Source organism: Mustelus asterias, chromosome 7 (assembly GCF_964213995.1).
Source record: "Mustelus asterias chromosome 7, sMusAst1.hap1.1, whole genome shotgun sequence".
Classification (NCBI taxonomy): Eukaryota; Metazoa; Chordata; class Chondrichthyes; order Carcharhiniformes; family Triakidae; genus Mustelus; species Mustelus asterias.
In genome coordinates this window covers 13,977,518-13,998,577 of record NC_135807.1, presented here as the reverse complement: position 1 = coordinate 13,998,577, position 21,060 = coordinate 13,977,518, and the positions used below count along the sequence as shown (strand labels likewise).

General features: G+C 42.6%; 1 protein-coding gene across 3 annotated transcripts in view; it reads right to left on the bottom strand.

Annotated features, from left to right (window-relative positions):
* ldlrad4a (low density lipoprotein receptor class A domain containing 4a) overlaps positions 1-21,060 on the bottom strand; it is a 320,137-nt gene that overhangs the window by 175,590 nt on the left and 123,487 nt on the right. For all 3 annotated transcript variants that reach the window (XM_078215703.1, XM_078215704.1, XM_078215702.1), the window contains one exon: positions 4,066-4,206. In XM_078215703.1, the coding sequence (XP_078071829.1) occupies positions 4,066-4,206 (141 nt within the window). The remainder of the gene's footprint in view (positions 1-4,065; positions 4,207-21,060) is intronic.

The following is a 21,060-nucleotide window of genomic DNA, read 5'->3' as shown; positions in this document are numbered from 1 at the left end:
TGTAGACAGGGACATGTCCTCCACGACACTTCCTGAAGTTGATGACTATCTCCTTCATTTTGTTGACATTGAGAGATTATTGTCGTCACACCAGTTTCACCAGATTCTCTATCTCTTTCCTGTACTCTGCCTCATCATTGTTTGAGATCCGACCCACTACAGTCGAGGTGTTGGTGGGCTTTCTTACTATAGCGTTGGCATGGATGGAGCAAGACAGGTTGTTAGTGATCTGGACACTTAGAAACCAGAAACTCTCAACCATTTCCACTTCAGAGATTGGGGCGCCATCTTCGCCCCCATTAATGTAGACACGGGCATGTCCTCCACTACGCTTGCTGAAGTCAATGTGTATTCAGAATGTGGGTTTGAGTAAATTGTTTTTGATGTTTGCATAAATAAAATAAAGGGGGAGGGATGTAGTAATTGTGGGCTCTGTCTCTTTAAGACAGTAAGAAGTTTAACAACACCAGGTTAAAGTCCAACAGGTTTATTTGGTAGCAAAAGCCACACAAGCTTTCGAAGCTCTAAGCCCCTTCTTCAGGTGAGTGGGAATTCTGTTCACAAACAGAGTTTATAAAGACACAGACTCAATTTACATGAATAATGGTTGGAATGCGAATACTTACAACTAATCAAGTCTTTAAGAAAGACTTGATTAGTTGTAAGTATTCGCATTCCAACCATTATTCATGTAAATTGAGTCTGTGTCTTTATAAACTCTGTTTGTGAACAGAATTCCCACTCACCTGAAGAAGGGGCTTAGAGCTTCGAAAGCTTGTGTGGCTTTTGCTACCAAATAAACCTGTTGGACTTTAACCTGGTGTTGTTAAACTTCTTACTGTGTTTACCCCAGTCCAACGCCGGCATCTCCACATCATCTTTAAGACAGTACAGCAGAAGTGGGTCACCTGGCTTGAGGGACCAATCACAACACAGAGTGGAGTCCTCTCTCGTGCAGAATCAGAGCAGCTATGTAATAAGCATGCAAGAACTGAGACTCCGCCCCCAGGCAGCCTTGGCTGCTATTCCTTGTACCTGGTTTCTCTTCATCAATGAATACCTTTGTTCCTAACAAAGCCTGAAATGTCTTGATCATTTGACGGGTGCCACGCTATTACACTCTCCAATACTTTCTTTTTAAACAAAGGTGAGCTGAGCCTGAGGCAAAGTCAGGCAATATTTTTGGAGTGGAAATAGGTGGTCTTAGTGATTACACAGGTATGTAGTTGGAAGCTCACCTTGGCATCAAATATGACACCAAATCTGTGAGCAATCTGGTTTAATCCCAGACCTTGTAATTATTATTATTTAGTGTCACAAGTAGGCTTACATTAACACTTTAATGAAGTGACTGTAAAAATCCCAGGGAGAGGAATGGAGTCGATTGCTAGGTAATGGATTATAAAGTGGAGACCAAAACAATGGCTTCAGTCTTCCCTAATATTTAACTGGAATAAATGTATTCCTATGCAGTAATGGAGTCAAATAAGCAGCCTGATAATTTAGCAACAGTGGAGGAATCAAGTGAAGTAGTGGTGAAGTAGAGTTGGGTGCAGTCAGTGTACATGTGAAAACTAATGTTGTTCTTTTGGATGATGTCACCAAGGCCAAGGATAGATTCTTGGAGGTCAGCAGAGGTAATGGTACAAGAGTGGGAAGAAGCCACTCCAGGTGATTCGCGAATATCCAAAATAAGGTTGGCCACAAGAGTCACTGGCTCACCCCAAGACCTACTGGATTTCTGGTCAGGGCGACCTTTAAAGATAGCGCCCCAATCTTTGAACAGCTGAGTTTTGCCGGTGTGTTTAAGCCCCACCCATCTCTATGACAGCGTGAATTACACCCCCTAGATTTTTTTTGGCAGAGTGGTAGAACCTGGAGAGAAAACTCTGGGGAGAAACACACCGATTTTCTCGCCAGAACAACACACTGCCATTTTTTGTAAGATTTCGCCTTATGTATTTTGCCAGATTTTGACAGGAAGCAGGGGAAATACCATTTTATGAAAATGCAATTTTTTATAAAAGCAGCACTAATTTGAAGGCTGCAAAATTTGATTTCTGATCTATCCAAGACCAAGTGCCTTATTTTTCTAAAGCCCAAATATAATCCGTAGACTAAACACATATATTGAATAAATATGACTGACTGAGCAAGTGTACATTGTACAACCTTAATGCACTTGAGTCAAATGTGAGCTATCATAAAAAAACCCAGGTGTTCAGAATGTAAAGGGTATTTTTATATAGATATTTATTGAATATAGAAAGCATTGTGAACGTATAAATGCAGGCCTGCACCTTTTAATGCTGCTAATCTGCTTTAATTTAAAGCAAGTTAATTTAGGACCAAGTCATAAATAACTTCTTAATGCTCTTACAGGTGAGATCAGCAAATTAGGAAGTAACACAACATTTATCCCAGCCAGATGTTCACTGAACTACAAACCACAATGAATGTTTGGTTAAAAACTTCATGCTATAGGTAGGAATAACATTTTTTCCATTCTTTACAGTAGTTTAGCAAATTTTATAACCTTAATTTGGGATTGATAGTCAATCCCCACAAAAAAATGTAATAGCCTTTCCAAATGTTCAGTATACACACACATAGTACGTGATGCACCATTTGCAAAAAATAATGGAACATCAATATATTCCTCAGTCCCATCATTTCATTACTTGTTTTAAGGGGTTTCAGTTATGGGGCGATTTGGGGATGACAATTTTTCAGTGGAGCAGAAAAATTACTTGGTAATGGTGTTCAAGGTTATTAAGGGTTATGACTGGCAAAGATTGCATCCATTTGATTGACAGGATATGAAAAATAGAGCACAAATATAAAGATCACAATAAGAATTGGTGGGGGAGGACAAAGATCATGGTGAAAGATTAGCATACACTTGTCTGTGCTGCATGACCTTATAAAAATATACGATAATATCTATTGCACACCACCTTCAAGGCGCAAGGTGAATTATTGCCTTTGCATACTATGCTCTTCAACTTATCAAAGTTCTTTTAATGAATAAGAGCAAGGGGGTCACCATTCCACACCACCAAATCCTGCCACCTGAGTCCTGCCAAAGAAAACTTGGCAAATCTGACATGGTGGTATAGGCCTAACCTCAATATAAAGGAACAACACATGCTGAACAACAGCTCTTTCAAAGGAACTTAATAAATAGATATTTACAATGGAGGGGTCGATTAATTCCTGAAGGTATTTATAAATACTCAACTCTTGGGATATTTTTATAATGCTGCAGTAAATTTTTAAAAACACCACTGATAATACTGCTGTGCATGACATAATCATAAAACTGCTCTGGCACTGATAAAATAAAAATGACTAAAGTTATCAACTTAATACATTACTTCAACACTATAAAATATTGTTGCTTTTCTTTAATAAAGTGATTTCAACTTCTTTCCTGATTACTTTCCATTCATGAAAAATATGATGCAAACACTTTGTTTTTGGAGGATGTGAAGTGCTTTGATTCCATCATATGCAAGTATCCCTGTGCAACTTGAATAATTTTCCTCACCATGCTGTATATTTATAAGTGAAAAATCTTTTCCAAAAACATTCATGAAGATGGTTCTGCTTTTAAATCAAGTAGGTTCATGGTCTGGGTTAATTTTTTAAACTTTAAATTTTAACTAACTAAATTGCTGCAAAAAGTCAAGTTCAATATCAAGAGCAAAAGACAGGTTTCATGCGAATACCAAGAACAATTTCCATCTGCAACAAGTGCCACTTGTCGCTATGTCAAGACCAGTGCTAAATGTACTCTATTGTGTGCCCTGTTGATAATTTAAGTTCAACTGCTATTTCCAGCATTTCAAAAACATTTAATCTAGTTCAAAGCATTAGTATGGTATAATATCTATTAATGTAGTAAATACACAGGTCTCAAAACAAATTTCTTAAAGCCTCAAATAATACTACACGCTGCGATCTTATTTTCAAACAAAGTGAAGCGAGTGAGAATAAAAACATTGCTATTTCTCTAACTGTCCAATGCCGTAATGTATAATACAAGCTAAGTTCAACACTTACAGTTAAAGATTGTTGGAGGCGGATGTTCGGTTACTAGCGGGCAGTTTTCTTCATCACTGTTATCTCCACAATCATTTAGTTGGTTGCAAATCAAATTTCCAAATTTCAAACACCTGTCATTGGTGCAGTGGAATTTGCACTCTGTAAAAGAACATGTCATTATTTACTGTTAGGCATCATCCATTAAAGAATCTTCAATTCTCAACAGACACTATTGAAAAGAATTTGCTGAAGAATTTTAGAATTCCAGAATTTTTAAACATTTGAAACTATGAAATTTTGAAATGGAATACTACAAAATAAGTCAGACTACTACATCATGTTTACAATAATCAATTACAGTACGGTATTTAATACCCTTCTCTTCAAAACAAATGCAGTTAATTACATAGGATTCCACAGCAAGGAATTTGAGATCAGCAAAGTCCTACAAACAGAAATTAGGTTTTTCTTTCTCTTCCTTACCTATAAACATGAGATGACAAATGTCTTTTACTTTACATCCAGATCATTCCCCGAGTTATTCATAAATAAACACATATCTGATTTATGTGGATAGATCATTAGTGTGGCTCACAAATCCCAACCGAGGAGGACTGCTGAGATGTGATGTAGGTCATCACTGCACTCCAAGTACCAAATGGAATTGAATTCTACATTCAAAGACTAACTATCATCAAAGGTTACCACAGCTAGAGATTAAATCAGTAACCAGTTCATCTTTTCTCAGTCATTTTGATTGCAAAAAGTATGCTGGCCAGGGTACCTGGAGAACTCCTGAAGTGGTTCTTTAAATTGTGGCATTGGAAATTTTAGGCAACAAGGGTTTTGCTTAACTATCTCGATTGAAAGCTACCATCTGTTCCATGCGGTGGATAAAATGGTTTCTGCCCCAGTCCTTTACTCACAAAGGAATGACATCTGAGATGATGGCCGTGATTCTCTCATCCTGTTGCGCTAATTTTTTAGCACAGCGGGCTGGAAGATTCTCGTGTTGGCTGATTTGAGGGGTTCGCACAAGTGTTCGCACCCTGCTTGCGTCTCCCAGCACCTGACTGGCATCTGCTCTGCACCAGAAATCAGTGGGGAGGTGCAAAGACCATTAACATAGTCATTTTAATATAATTTAAATACGATTAGCGGGCCCGGAGGCTTCTGCCACCCGCCATGTATTTCTCTCCAGCGGGGATTACAGTAGCTCCCCACTTTCGGAGAGCTAGCAGCCCGACCCACTGGAGTGAAGGGGGGTAATCGCCCCCCCCTCCCCCCAAGGGTTGGGTGAGGGCACCTTGACACTGCCCATTAGGCATGGGCAATGCAGAGGGGCAGGGCATATGGGGGCAGGGCCTCGGGGGCAATCGGTGGGGATGGGGTGTCCCAATGCCACTCTGCACAGGGATCAGTGGGAGAAGCAGGGAGGTCAACGATCGGGGTAGGCGGGGGGCAGCCTGCTTTTGGGGGTAGGGGGGATTTACAATCGGAGGGGGCAGGCTGCAGATTGCGGCAGGTGGGGGCGGGGTGGTGTCAGGAGGCCAGCGATCGGGCAGTGGGGGGGGGGGGGCAGAAAGCCAGCGTTATGGGGGTCATGGAGTTGGCCAGCGATTCAGCTGCTCAGCAATCAGTACGCCATCAGTGTGGGGCCATTGCACATGTGCCGATCTCAGCACTGACAGATCGGCGCATGCGCAGTGGCCCACTCAGCACACCTTTCAGCCTTTCCAGCGGGGATAGGCCCTGTCCCTTGTTTTTAATGACATTCACGCTGGTAGCCTCTACAATGCAGAGTGTGGGAGATTCTTCTCTGAATTCCCACTGAAAAAAACAGCATGAATTACCCCAGTTTTCATGCAAACTTGACACAGACATTTTTTGGGAGAATTCCGTTCCACATTACCAATAGGCAACCGTTCACAAAGGCATGTCTCCAGATATCCCACTTTTCATTAAAAGAAAAAACACATTGCATGCACTATTGTTTGCAGTTGCAGGTTACCCCACCGACATGATCTATGAAAAAATCACTTGCAAATTTGTTTATTCTAGTCTGTCCCACTTTCATCTGTCTTTACACCAGCCAGAGTGGGATTGAAACATGATAATTTGAAGCAGTGTGATAATTTGGTGCAGAGTGGGAGGAGGTGCTTTTTCCCTTTTTGTTTTGTTTTCTTTCTCCTTGCTTTATAACTGCTAATCTGAGGGAGAGATCCAGAGAGCATCTTGGGAAGGTAAGTGATATAAAGACCTATCTCAGGTATCTGCAGCAATAAGTGAAGGTAAGAGTTTAATCAATTTTCTTAAATAATTTAATTGGTGTTAGACATGTCCATCAGTGCTGCATTTGTGACATGTGGGAGATCCATGATGCTTCCAGCATCTCAGGCAACTACATCTGCAGGAAGTGCACCCAATTGCAGCTCCTCACAGACCACATGGATAGGTTGGAGCAGCAGTCAGATGCACTTTGGAGTATGACGGTGGCAGAAAGCGAGTTTTAGAGATGTGGTGAAACCCAAGGTGCAGGCAGATAGATGGGTGACTGCTAGAAGGGGCTGGCAGTCAGTGCAGGAATCCCTTGTGGTCATCCCCCTCTCTAACAAGTATACCATTTTGGATTCTGCTGGGGAGGATGGACTATCAGGGGATAACAGCAGCAGCAGCCAGAGGAGTGGCACCACAGCTGACTCTGTTGTTAAGCAGGGAGGGACAAAGAGCATTAAAGCAATAGTTACAGGGGACTCTACAGTTAGGGGTACAGATAGGTGCTTCTGTCAATGTGAAAGAGATTCCAAGATGGTATGTTGCCTCCCTGGTTGCAGGGTTGAGGATGTCCCTGAAAGCATTCTGAAGGGAGAGGATGAACAGCTAGAGGTTGTGGTACATATTGGTACTAACAACATAGGCAGGAAGTGTAATGAGGTCCTGCAGCAGCAGTTTAGGGCGTTAGTGGAAAGTTAAAAAGCAGGACCTCTAGGGTTGTAATCTCAGGATTACTCCCAGTGCCATGAGGCTAGAAATAGGTAGATAGTACAGCTCAATACATGGCTAAACAGCAGGTGTAGGAGGAAGGGTTTCAGATATCTGGACCATTGGGATCTCTTCTGGGGAGGTAGGACCTGTACAAGAAGCACAGATTGCACCTAAACTGGAGGGGCATAAATATTTTGGCTGGGAGGTTTGCTGGTGTCACATGGGAGGATTTAAACTAGTGTGGCGGGGGGGCGGGGAACCAAAACAAAGGTGAATTAACTGAAGGGGAACCAGAGAGTAGAACCAGTAAGACTCAGAGGAAGAGCAGGCAGGATGTGGTTGCTGATCGAAGAGGGTCTGGTGGCCTGAAGTGCATCTGTTTCAATGCGAGAAGTGTACCATGTAAGGCAGATGAATTTAGAGCTTGGATTAGTACTTGGAACTATGATGTTGTTGCCACTACAGAGACTTTCCTACAGAGGGAAGGACAGGATTAGCAGTTTAATGTTCCAAGATACAGATGTTTCAGGCGGGATAGAGGGGGATGTAAAAGGGATGGGGAAGTTGCACTACTGGTTAAGGAGAATACTGGTTAAGGAGAGGAAATGGGCAAGGTATTAAATGAGTACTTTGCATCAGTATTCACCAAAGAGAAGGACTTGGGGGATGATAAGTCTGGGGAAGGGTGTGTAGATAGTTTGAGTCATGTTGAGGTCAAAAAGGAAGAGGTATTGGGGGTCTTGAGAAACATTAAGGTAAACAAGTCCCTAGGGCCTGATGGGATATATCCCAAAATACTGAGAGAGGCAAGGGAGGAAATTGCTGGGGCCTTGAGAAAAATCTTTGTATCCACACTGGCTACAGGGAGGTCCCAGAGGATTGGAGAACAACCAATGTTGTTCCTTTGTTTAAGAAGTGTATTAAGGATAACCCAGGTAATTACAGGCTGGTGTGTCTTACGTCAGTGGTAGGGAAATTATTGAAGGGGATTCTTTGAGACAGGATTTACTCCCACTTGGAAATAAATGGACGTACTAACGAGAGGCAACATGGTTTTGTGAAGGGGAGGTCGTGTCTCACTAACTTGATCGAGTTTTTCAAGGAAGTGATGAAGATGATTGATGAGGGTAGGGCAGCGGAGGTTGTCTACATGGACTTCAGTAAGGCCTTTGACAAGGTCCCTCATGGCAGACTGGTACAGAAGGTGAAGTCGCATAGGATCAGAGGTGAGCTGGCAAGATGGATACAGAATTGGCTCAGTCATAGAACAGTAAGAAGTCTCACAACACCAGGTTAAAGTCCAACAGGTTTATTTGGTAGCAAATTTGCTACCAAATAAACCTGTTGGACTTTAACCTGGTGTTGTGAGACTTCTTACTGTGCTTACCCCAGTCCAACGCCGGCATCTCCACATCAGTCATAGAAGACAGAGGGTAGCAATGGAAGGGTGCGTTTCTGAATGGAGAGCTGTGACCAGTGGTGTTCATCAAGGATTTCCTCTAAATCATTAATATATATTACAAACAGCAAACATCCTTTGCTGTTTGTAATATAGATATATATATATATATAAATGATTTGGAGGAAAATGTAACTGGTTTGATTGGTAAGTTTGCGGACGACACAAAGGTTGGTGGATTTGCGGATAGTGATGAGGACCATCAGAGGATACAGCAGGATATAGGTCGGTTGGAGACTTGGGCAAGAGATGCCAGACGGAGTTTAATCTAGAAAATGTGAGGTGATGCATTTTGGAAGGTCTAATAACGATAGGAAATATACAGTAAATTGCAGAACCCTTAAGGGTATTGATAGGCAGAAGAATCTGGGTATAGAGGTACACTGGTCACTGAAAATGGCAACGCAGGTGGAGAAGGCAGCCAAGAAGGCATACAGCATGCTTGCCTTCATCGGCCGGGGCATTGAGTTTAAAAATTGGCAAATCATCAAGTCATGTTGTAGCTTTATAGAACCGTAGTTAAGCTGCACTTGGAATTATAATGTTCAATTCTGGTCGCCACACTACCAGAAGGATGTGGAGGCTTTGGAGGGTACAGAAAAGATTTATCAGGATGTTGCCTGGTATGGAGGGCATTACCTATGAGGAGGGGTTGGAGAAACTTGGTTTGTTCTCACTGGAACGAAGGAGGTTGAGGGGCGACCTGATAGAAGTCGCCCCTCAAGGGGCATGGACAGAGTGGATCGTCAGAAGCTTTTTCCCACGGTGGAAGAGTCAATTACTCAGGGGCATAGTTTTAAGGTGCGAGGGACAAGGTTCAAAGAAGGTGCGAGGGACAAGGTTCAAAGAAGATGTATGAGGAAGTATTTTGCAGAGGGTGGTGGGTGCCTGGAACTCGCTGCCAGAGGAGGTAGTGGAAGCAGGTATGACAGTGACTTTTAAGTGGCGTCTTGACAAATACATGAACAGGATAGGAATAGAGAAAGATATGGTTTCCGGAAGGGTAGGGGGTTTTAGATTAGTCGAGCAGCATGGTCGGTGCAGGCTTCGAGAGCCAAAGGGCCTGTTCCGCTGCTGTAATTTTCTTTGTTCTTTGTATTGTGATCAAGACTGCAAACAGAATATTCAAGAAAATTCGACATTTAGGTGGGACTGGCAAAAAGGAAAAGGAGGTGGTTAGGGTTGTGTGAGGGATGAAATCAGTACATTAGTATGGGAAAATCTCAGATTGGAAGAACAAAATGTGGTATCTGTTTGGGTGGAGCCAAGCAGCAGCAACGGGCAGCAAACATTAGTACAAGTTGTTTGTAGGCCACTAAACAGCAGTGGTAGTATGGGAGATGGCATTATTTAGGACGTTAAAGCAGCAAGTAGCGTGGGTAATACAGTAATTATGGGTGACTTAAATCTAAATATAGACTGGGTAAATCTAATGAGCACTAATGCTGTGGAGAACGAGTTTCTGGACTAAGTTAAGGATGGTTTTCTAGAGCAGTATCTTGAGGAATTGATGAGAAAACAGACTATTTTAGACATGGTATTATGTATGGTAAAAGGGTTCATTAAAAATTTTGTTGTAAAAGAACTTAGGGATGAGTGACCATAATATGATAGAATTTTACATATTTGTTTTAAAGTGAAGTAGTTCAATTTGAAGCCAGGTGTTAAATTTGAGCAAAGGAAATGATCAAGTTATGAGGCTCAAATTGGCTAAGTTTACAAGTAAATATGCTAGGAAAAAACAAAAATGGAATGTAAAATCTTCTATAGGTATGTAAAAATGAAAGGTTTGGCTAAGACAAATGTAGGTCCATTAAAGGCAGAGTCAGGAGAATTTATAATGGGGAACAGAGAAATGGCAGAGAAGTTAAATGATTACTTTGTGTCTGCCTCCATTGAGGAAAATACAAGAAATCACCCAGAATTAGAGATCCAAGGGACTAAAGAGAATGAAGAACTGAAGGAAACAAGTGTGAGTAAGAAAGTTGGGGGTGTTTGAAAAAAATTATGGGACTGAAGGTTAATAAGTTCCCGGGACCTGATATTCAACATCCCAGTGTTGAAAAAGACAGCGATGGAGATGGTGGATATATTGGTGATTTTCCAAAATTCTATAGATTCCGGAAACTTTCCTGTAGTTTAGAAAAAGGGAGGAAGAGACAAAATGGGAAACTACAGACCTGGTTGGCCTTGTATAATAGTAGGGAAAATACCAGAACCTGTTATAAAGGATTTGATATGTGGGCACATGGATAATAATGATTTGATTGGGCATAGTCAACATGGACTTATGAATGGGAAAGCACATTTGACGGAATCTTTTGAGGATGTTACTAACAGAATTGATAAAGGGGAGTCAGTGGATGTAATGTACTTGGATTTTCAGAAGGCCTTCGATAAACTCCTCCACAAGAGATTGGTTAGCAAAACTAAAGCACATGGGATAGGAGGTAACATACTGGCATGGATTAAGAGTTGGTTAACAGACAGAAAATAGAGTAGGAGTAATAGAGGTATTCTCACGTTGGTAGGCTGTGACTAGTGGCGTACCACGTGAATTACCCAAACAGGTAATGATTAAAATGCTCACAAGCAAAGGCATTCTTTTTCAATCTGGATACAAATGCAACCGGTTGTCCTTGTCGCATGAGGATTCCTCCAAGCCCTGTTTTGCCTGAATCACACTGCTGGGTGGTTTCATTGTTGACATCAAAGTACCTTGGCACTGATGTTGTTGTCGCTAGTTATTTGATGCAAGTGAAAGTTGCTTCTTGCTGTGCCCCAATGCCACTGAACATCCTTTGCAGTGTATAAAAGCAAATTACTGCAATGCTGGAATCTGAAACTAAAAGAAAAAATGCTGGAAAATGTCAGCAGGTCTGGCAGCATCTGTAAGGAGGAAAAAGAGCTGATGTTTCGAGTCCAGATGACCCTTTGTCAAAGCTAAAAGGCATAGAAAGTGGAATATATTTATACTGTAGGGTGAGGGAATGAAAGATGAATCATAGCCACAAAAACAAGGGGAAAGGCTAAGAGGTGCGAATGGCAGTCCATAGAAAATAGAAGGTGTGAATGGCCAAATGGCAGAGAAGCTGAAATCAGAGGGTAAGCTGTGACAGATGAAGATGTTGGGGGACAGGGGAGATGGGTGGGAGAGAGGTAAAATTGAGAAAAAAGGGGGAAAGGGAAGCAAAGGGGGAGAAAAGGTAAAAGGGGGGATAAAATAGGGGGAAGAGTGGGGGGGAAGATAAATAAAGTAAGACAATAAAGAAATAAAAGGTAGAGAACAGTAAAAAATGAAATAAAATGAAAATAAAGAGGTCGAGGTGGGGTAGAGCTAATCATCTGAAGTTGTTGAATTCGATGTTGAGACTGGAAGGCTGTAACGTGCCTGGCTGGAAGATGAGATGCTGTACCTCCAGTTTGCGTTGAGCTTCACTGGAACATTGCAGCAGGCCAAGGACAGACATGAGGGCATGGGAGCAGGATCGTGTGTTAAAATGGCAAGCAATAGAAAGGTCAGGGTGCTCAGCAAAACGATCACCAAGTCTGCATTTGGACTCTCTGATAAAGAGGAGACCACAGTGTGATTTGTTAGGGTCCCGGACAAGAACTCTAAGATATATTACGAAGCCAGACTAAACCCCAACAATTTTTCTATTTTGGCATAAATGTGAGGAGATACTTCCTTCCAGGAATTATTCCACTAACTAAGTAGTGATTTTTTATAGGTGAAATAAACTTTATTTACGAACACAGTTTAAATACAGCTCTAACAAATGAAGGAACTTAATTATTAACATTTGAACAATTTAAAAATAAATAGGAAAGAACTTTAATTTCTAATATCACTTTTTCAGCTCCAAATAGCAACATTCCTCCTACAGACTTAAATGCCACTTTAAATACAGTTAGCAACCTTAAATATACTTGCTATAATGAACGTAGACAGTCTTGAAGTTTTCAAAAAGAGATAGAGTTTCAGAAGCCTACGAAGTCCTTCCAACTTTAACCAGGCGTCAGCTGCAAGTGCCAGCTAAACTGCCTTCTGCAAAAACCTTTTTCCTCTTTGTTCATAAATTGCATCATCACATAATCCTACATCATCACACTGTCAATCACAATAATCCGAAATCCCAGAGCAACATAAGTAAACTAAAGTCCATTATCTCGACTTTAAAAAACCACTTGCAAGGCTAAAATGCGTAATTATCCTGTTGTCCCAGCATCTGAGCTGCATTCCTCCAAACCTACCAACAACTTATAACAAAGCTGAAATTTTAAACATTTCCTTGAACACACATTAAAAAAAAATATCCATATCAATCGCAATACTATCATCAAACATCACACTCTGACCAATTTGGCAACAACTTTGCTTGGTAATTCACAAATCTGACAAAACGTTGAACTGCCTTCACATGCCAATTGCTGCAAGTTTGCTACAGCGCACATCTTATCACGATCAGGGTGAAGTCCTTTTGCTGTCAGTGCATGGCCCATATACTTGATTTCAGCCATCTTCAGTTTCAATTTTTTCTTGTTCAGTTTCTGGTTCATCTGGCAAGCTCTAACAGTTTTATTTGATTCTGATCATGGTCGGTGATAATTTCTTCCACTATAGCTCCACATCCACAGAGTAGCAGATTATCCATGATTGCTTCTACCCCTGGAAGATCACCATCACATGCTGTCTGCGTTGATACTCTTCCAGAGAAGTGGAAATGCCAAATGGCATTTGCAACCATCCATACCTCCCAAAGCTGAGTCAGAAAACTGCTGTATTTATCCAACTTCATGCCAGTAGCCATCTTTTGCACCCAGGGTGGTAAAGACCTTTGCCATGGCAAGTTGCAGCAAAATTTCTTCAATTGTTGGCATGGGGTAAGTAGGATCTCTGTAAAGCTTTACTGAGGTCCTTTGATTAATGTACCCACAGTTTTCCAGGTTTTTTCACTGCTACTACGCTGCTAATCCTGCCTATAGGAGTTGTCATTTTACTGGTTACTTCTTTACAAGGTCTTGTACCTTGTCTTTCAGGCTGGACTTGAGGACAGCTGAAACATTCCTTGGAAGATGCCGAGTTTGTCTCAAGCTCGCATTTACTTCAAGATGATATTCGCCAGGAAAACATCCAAAACCATTGAAAACATCCTTAGCAGGATCTGTTCAACAGTCAATGGCTTCGTGCCATATGAAACACTGAAAATCTCTTCTGGTACATGGAGTTCACCAATCCAAATCTTTGACTTTTTTTTTAAGCTGAGATGAGAAGATTTTGCCTTCTGTCAACTTCAGGAAATGTAGATCTTCTGTCCATCTGGCACGTCACATTAACTTGATGCTCTCCTTCTGCAGTCATTGTTCCAATACGAAACTACAAACCATTTTTTCTGAGGCTTGCCTGCGAGGATGTAGGGTGATTTTTCAGAATCATCATCTGACATCTCTCTAGCAATCATCTTTTTAGGCTTGCTTTTCAACTTTCTAGCAAAACACTTGCATGCAAAGTAACCTTTCGTCTTGCAGTTAGAGCATTGCTTTCCCCACGCTAGATGTGTTTCCTTTCCTTCAGTGATGTCCTCCACATCCATTTACATCCAGCACTCAGGCCTTGATTTTTCTGCGGGCCTTTTTGTAATTCTTCATTTTATCCATTGTCTAATACTTGGAAGGTCTGAACTCCCTCTTTGCATAGTGCAAAGCCTCTGTAATTCTCCCATCAATATTCTTCAGCTGATGATTGACCACTTCAGAATTTTTGCACATCAACAGCTTTCTTGAGAATAAGTTTCTCTTTTCTCAACAGACATGCTCTCATTGCTGGATCTCTTATTCCTAAGACAATTGCATCGTTGATCAACTCATCCATCAGTTGCTCAAAGTCAAAAGATTAAATGCAGTCACATACTGATCAACATTCCTCCCTTCTTCCTGAACTCTGGTATTGAACACATAGCGTTCATAAATAACATTAGTGGAGGGTTCAAATTGGGTCTTCAAGGCCTCCAGAATTTCACAAGACTGTCTCGTCAGCGATGGTCTAGGATGCAATACTCTTTCCCAAGCACTGATAACAGAATGGCTATTCTTATTTGTTAAGATTTCTTGTTTAATTCTGTGACAATTTCATAGCTCTTTCATGGAGATGTGAAAGATTTCTGAGTCATTCTCAAATCTGCCTTCATCACTTCAAGGCTGACACTGAAATATTCAAAGCCACATTGACACACTCCACAGTCAATGCTCTGTATAAAGTTGCAAACAGAAATTTTAAATATTCTCTGCTGTTTCTTACAATGGCTGACTTCCTCCCAGCTATCCAAATTCACTCAATTTCACCTGCATGCCCCTGACAACATGTTCCACGTGGAGGGTAAAATGTCTTCTGCCCCAATCCTTTATGAATGACATCCAAGATCACGTGATTATGGCTATCAACAGGCAACACCCAATAGGCAACTGTGCAGGAATGCATTTCTCCAAATACCATCTCTGACAATGCACTCCTCCTTGCTGTATTGAAGCACCTGCCCAGATTACGTGTAAATCAGAATGAGGCACTGGTCAGTGAGGGAAGGCTTCAGTGAGTGAGACAGAGACAGAATATATTCTTTTTTATTCAGTCATGGGATGTGGGCATCCCTGGTTAGGCCAACATTTATTGCCCAACCCATAGTTGCCCTTCAGAAGGTGATAGTGAGCTGCCTTTTTGAGCTGCTGCAGTCCCTGAGGTGTAGGTACACCCATACTGCTGTTAGGGAGGAAATTAAAGGATTTTGACCTAGCAACAGTGAAGGAACAGTGATATATTTCTGGGTCAGGTGGTGATGACTTGGAGCGGAACCTTCAGCTGGTGGTGCTCCCAGGTATCTGCTGCTCTGGTCCTTTTAGATGGTAATGGGTGAAGAAGGGAAAGGGTTAATGTTTTTTTGTACTCAATGTATTTTGTACCTAAAAGGTTGAACTTTGTACCTGGAATGTATCACAAACATAACCCTTCCTTATGGCTAGTCTCTCCTTTGTTTATATTGCTCCTGGTAGTAGTATAAGCCATTTGTTCATGGTTCCCTCGCTTGTTTATAACATTCTGATAAAACAGACAGTTAAATATAAATGTTGGGTTGTAAGTCTTACTTTTCCTGTAAGCTTGCGTATGATTTAAACAAAGGAAGCAGCTACCAAATGGTTGAGTGCGAGAATGGCCGTTTGAAGGAGGACTCCCACTGGGACAGCTGTAATCGCACACAGTCACTTCAAAGGAAAAGCCGCAGGAAGAGCAGGGGACCAGAGGTTGCACCTTGACTACAACTACCAGGAGAGTTGTGCTTTATGACCCAAGGATACCAGATAGTCTCGAACCATAAACTAGAGTGTATCAGAAGCTGTTAAAGGAACTATAATTTATGATCAAGGACTGTTAACTGGACTTTGCTTTATGGCTTGTATTGGGAACCCTGATGTCTAAATGTCCACGCTTCTTGTGTTCAGAGAGAACTTTGGCTTCCGCTTTCAAGGGGTCAGGTTCTCCCGCAAGCTTGTGAGAATAAAGCCTTACTGTATTTTGACTTAGACTAGCCTCAGAGGTATTTTTACCAACTTCATGGGATAAGAAGGTGCTGCCTAAGGAACTTTGTTGAGTTCCTACAGTGCATCTTGTAAATGGTACACACAACTGCCACTATTCATTAGTGTTGGAAGGATTGCATGATTGTGGAACGGGTGGCTATCAAGTGGGCTGCTTTGTCCTGGATGGTGTTGAGCTTGAGTGTTGTTGGAGCTGCACTCATCCAGGTAAGTGGAGAACATCCCATGACATTCCAGACTTGTGCCTTGCAGATGGTGGACATGCTTTGTGGGGTCAGCAGGTGAGTTACTCACTCAGGATTCTCAGCCTTTGACCTGCTCTGGCAGCCTCAGTATTTATATGGCTAGTCCAGTGCAGTTTCTGGTCAATGGTAACTCCCAGGATGTTGATAGTGGAAGATTTAGTGATGGCAATGCCATTGAATGTCATAGAATCTCTACAGTGCAGAAGGAGGCCATTCGGCCCAACAGGTCTGCACCAACCACAATCCCATCCAGTCCCTGTTCCCGTAACCGCTCATATTTACCCTGCGAATCCCCCTGACATTAGAGTTAATTTTATATGGCCAATCAACCAAACTGCACATCTTTGGAGTGTGGGAGGAAACCAGAGCACCTGGAGGAAACCCACGAAGACATGGGGTGAATGAGAATGTCAAGGGGCAATGGTTAGATCCTCTCTTGTTGGAGATGGTCATTGCCTGGCTCTTGTGTGGTGCAAATGTTACTTGCTACTTTTCAGACCAAGCCTAGACACTATCCAGATTTTGCTGCGTTTGGACATGAACTGCTTCAGTATCTGAGGAGTCACAAATGGTGCTGAACATTGTGCAATCATCTGTGAACATCCCCACTTCTGAAGGATGGAAGGTCATTGATGAAGCAGATGAAGATGGTTAGGCCTTGGATACTCCCCTGAGGAATTCTGGCAGTCGTGTCCTGGAGTTGAGATGTTATGACTCCAACCAGTGAAAAGTTTTCCCCCTGATTCCCATTGATGCCAGTTTTGCTTGGGCAAAGTAATGCCATGCTCAGTCAAATGCTGCCTTGAGGTCAGGGATAATTACTCACACTTGATCTCTTGCGTTCAGCTCTTTTGTCCATCTTTGAACCGAAGCTACAGCCTTGCAATAGATCAGCAGTTGAGTGACCCTGGCAGAACCCAAACTGAGTTTCTGTGAGCTTGTTGTTGCTGAGTAAGTGCCACTTGATAGCACTGTTGATGACCCCTTCCATCACTTTGCTGATGATCAAGAGTGGACTGATGCAGCAGTGATTGCCAAGCTGGCTTTGTCTTATTTCTTGTGAGCAGGACATACCTGGGCAATTTTCCATGTTGCTGAGTAGATACCAGTGTTGAAGCTGTACTGGAAAAGCTTTGCTAGGGGCACAGCAAGTTCTGGAGCACGTCTTCAGGACTATTGCCAAAATACTGTTAGGACCCATAGTCTTTGCAATATTCAGTGCCTTCAAATGTTTCCTGAAATCAAGTGGAGTGAATCAAATTGGTGGAAGACTGATATCTATGACCTCCAGAGGAAGCCAAGATGGATCATCCACTTGGCAACTCTGGCTGAAGGATGTAGTGAATGCAACATCTTTTGCACTGCTTTGCTGAGCTCCTCCATCATTGAGGATGGAATATTTGCAGAGCCTTTTCCTCCAGTGAATTGTTTAAATGTCCGCCACCATTCACAGCTGGACGTGGCAGGACTGCAGAGCTTAGATTTGATCAGTTAGTTGTGGGATCACTGTCTATTACTTGCTGCTTATGTTGTTTGGCACCAAGTAGTCCTTCACCAGGTTGACACCTCATTTTAGGTACGTTTGGTGTCGCCCCTGACATATCCTCCTGTACTCTGCATTGAACCAGAGCTGGTCCCCTGGTTTGGTAGTAATGTTAGAGCGAGGGTATGAAGTGATAGATTGTGGCCGAGTACAATTTTGCTGCTGATGATGGCCTACAGCACCTCATGGATGCCCAGTCTTGAGCTGCCAGATCTGTTCTAAGTCTATCCCATTAGGCACTGTTAGTGCCACACAACACAACATTTGGGAACTTAGTTCAAAGTAGGAAGTTGGTGCTTGGGGGAAGGAGGTGCTTTAGGTGAGGTTTACTGCAAGAAGTAAAGTGTGCTGAGTGGGGACTTCGGAGAAGGGTGGGGAGGGAGTGCTTTTCTCTTCTACTCTTTTTCAGACTCCACATTGGTGCAGCAAATCAGTAACTAGTATTATTAGAAACTGTAAGTTTTATCAGTATTGTAAAGTTTACTGGCAGTGCTAAAATCTATTGGCAAGTGCAGGCTTTATTAATTATAAATTAATTAGCAATTATTAATGAATTAACACATATTGGAGATGGCAGGGCAGATGATGTGCTGTGAATATAGAATGTGGGGGATTCCAGATACCGATGTGATCCATGGCTTGATCTTGGTTTCAGATGTGATCCATAGCTTGATCTTGGTTTCAGATAAAGCTCGGCACAACATCGTGGGCCGAAGGGCCTGTTCTGTGCTGTACTGTTCTATGTTCTATGTATGGCAAACACATCTGCAATAAGTGCTTGCAGATGCAGGAGCTTTGGCTCCGAGTTATTGAGCTGGAGGCCAAGCTGCAGATGCTGCAGTACATCAGGGAGGGGGAAAGTTACCTGGACACTATAGAACATAGAACATTACAGCGCAGTACAGGCCCTTCGGCCCTCGATGTTGCGCCGACCAGTGAAACCAATCTAAAGCCCATCTAACCTACACTATTCCAATATCAGCCATATGTTTATCCAATGACCATTTAAATGCCCTTAATTTTGGCGAGTCCACTACTGCTGCAGGCAGGGCATTCCACACCCTTACTACTCTCTGAGTGAAGAACCTACCTCTGACATCTGTCCTATATCTATCACCCCTCAATTTAAAGCTATGTCCCCTCGTGCTAGCTATCACCATCCGAGGAAAAAGGCTCTCACTATCCACCCTATCTAATCCTCTGATCATCTTGTATGCCTCTATTAAGTCACCTCTTAACCTTCTTCTCTCTAACAAAAACAACCTCAAGTCCCTCAGCCTTTCCTCATAAGACCTTCCCACCATACCAGGCAACATCCTGGTAAATCTCCTCTGCACCCTTTCCAATGCTTCCACATCCTTCCTATAATGCAGTGACCAGAACTGTACACAATACTCCAAGTGCAGTCGCACCAGAGTTTTGTACAGCTGCAACATGACCTCCTGGTTCTGAAACTCAATCCCTCTACCAATAAAAGCTAACACACCGTACGCCTTCTTAACAACCCTATCAACCTGGGTGCCAACTTTCAGGGATCTATGCACATGGACACCGAGATCTCTCTGTTCATCCACACTGCCAAGTATCTTACCGTTAGCCCAGTGCTCTGTAATCCTGTTACTCCTTCCAAAGTGAATCACCTCACACTTTTCCACATTGAACTCCATTTGCCACCTCTCAGCCCAGCACTGCAGCTTATCTATGTCCCTCTGTAACCCGCAACAACCTTCCGCACTGTCCACAACTCCACCGACTTTAGTGTCATCCGCAAATTTACTATCCCATCCTTCTATGCCCCTCATCCAGGTCATTTCTAAAAATGACAAACAGCAGTGGCCCCAAAACAGATCCTTGCGGTACACCACTAGTAACTGAACTCCAGGATGAACATTTCCCATCAACCACCACCCTCTGTCTTCTTACAGCTAGCCAATTTCAGATCCAAACCGCTAAATCACACTCAATCCCATGTGTCCGTATTTTCTGCAATAACTTACCGTGGAGAACCTTATCAAACGCTTTACTGAAATCCATATACACCACATCAACTGCTTTACCCTCTCCACCTCTTTGGTCACCTTCTCAAAGAACTCAATAAGGTTTGTGAGGCACGACCTGGTGTGCTCCATGTGCCTATCCAATAACCGCTTAAATGTTCCTAAAGTGTCTGACTCCACTATCACTGCAGGCAGTTCATTCCACACCCCAACCACTCTCTGAGTAAAGAACCTACTTCGGACATCCTTCCTATATCTCCCACCATGAACCCTATAGTTTTGCCCCCTTGTAATAGCTCCATCCACCCGAGGAAATAGTCTCTGAAATAGTCACTCTATCTATCCCCTTCATCATAAGAACATAAGAAAGAACATAAGAAATAGGAGCAGGAGTAGGCCATCTAGCCCCTCGAGCCTGCCCCGCCATTCAATAAGATCATGGCTGATCTGACGTGGATCAGTACCACTTACCCGCCTGATCCCCATAACCCTTAATTCCCTTACCGATCAGGAATCCATCCATCCGCGCTTTAAACATATTCAGCGAGGTAGCCTCCACCACCTCAGTGGGCAGAGAATTCCAGAGATTCACCACCCTCTGGGAGAAGAAGTTCCTCCTCAACTCTGTCTTAAACCGACCCCCCTTTATTTTGAGGCTGTGTCCTCTAGTTTTAACTTCCTTACTAAGTGGAAAGAATCTCTCCGCCTCCACCCTATCCAGCCCCCGCATTATCTTATAAGTCTCCATAAGATCCCCCCTCATCCTTCTAAACTCCAACGAGTACAAACCCAATCTCCTCAGCCTCTCCTCATAATCCAAACCCCTCATCTCCGGTATCAACCTGGTGAACCTTCTCTGCACTCCCTCCAATGCCAATATATCCTTCCTCATATAAGGGGACCAATACTGCACACAGTATTCCAGCTGCGGCCTCACCAATGCCCTGTACAGGTGCATCAAGACATCCCTGCTTTTATATTCTATCCCCCTCGCGATATAGGCCAACATCCCATTTGCCTTCTTGATCACCTGTTGTACCTGCAGACTGGGCTTTTGCGTCTCATGCACAAGGACCCCCAGGTCCCTTTGCACGGTAGCATGTTTTAATTTGTTTCCATTGAGATAGTAATCCCATTTGTTATTATTTCCTCCAAAGTGTATAACCTCGCATTTATCAACGTTATACTCCATTTGCC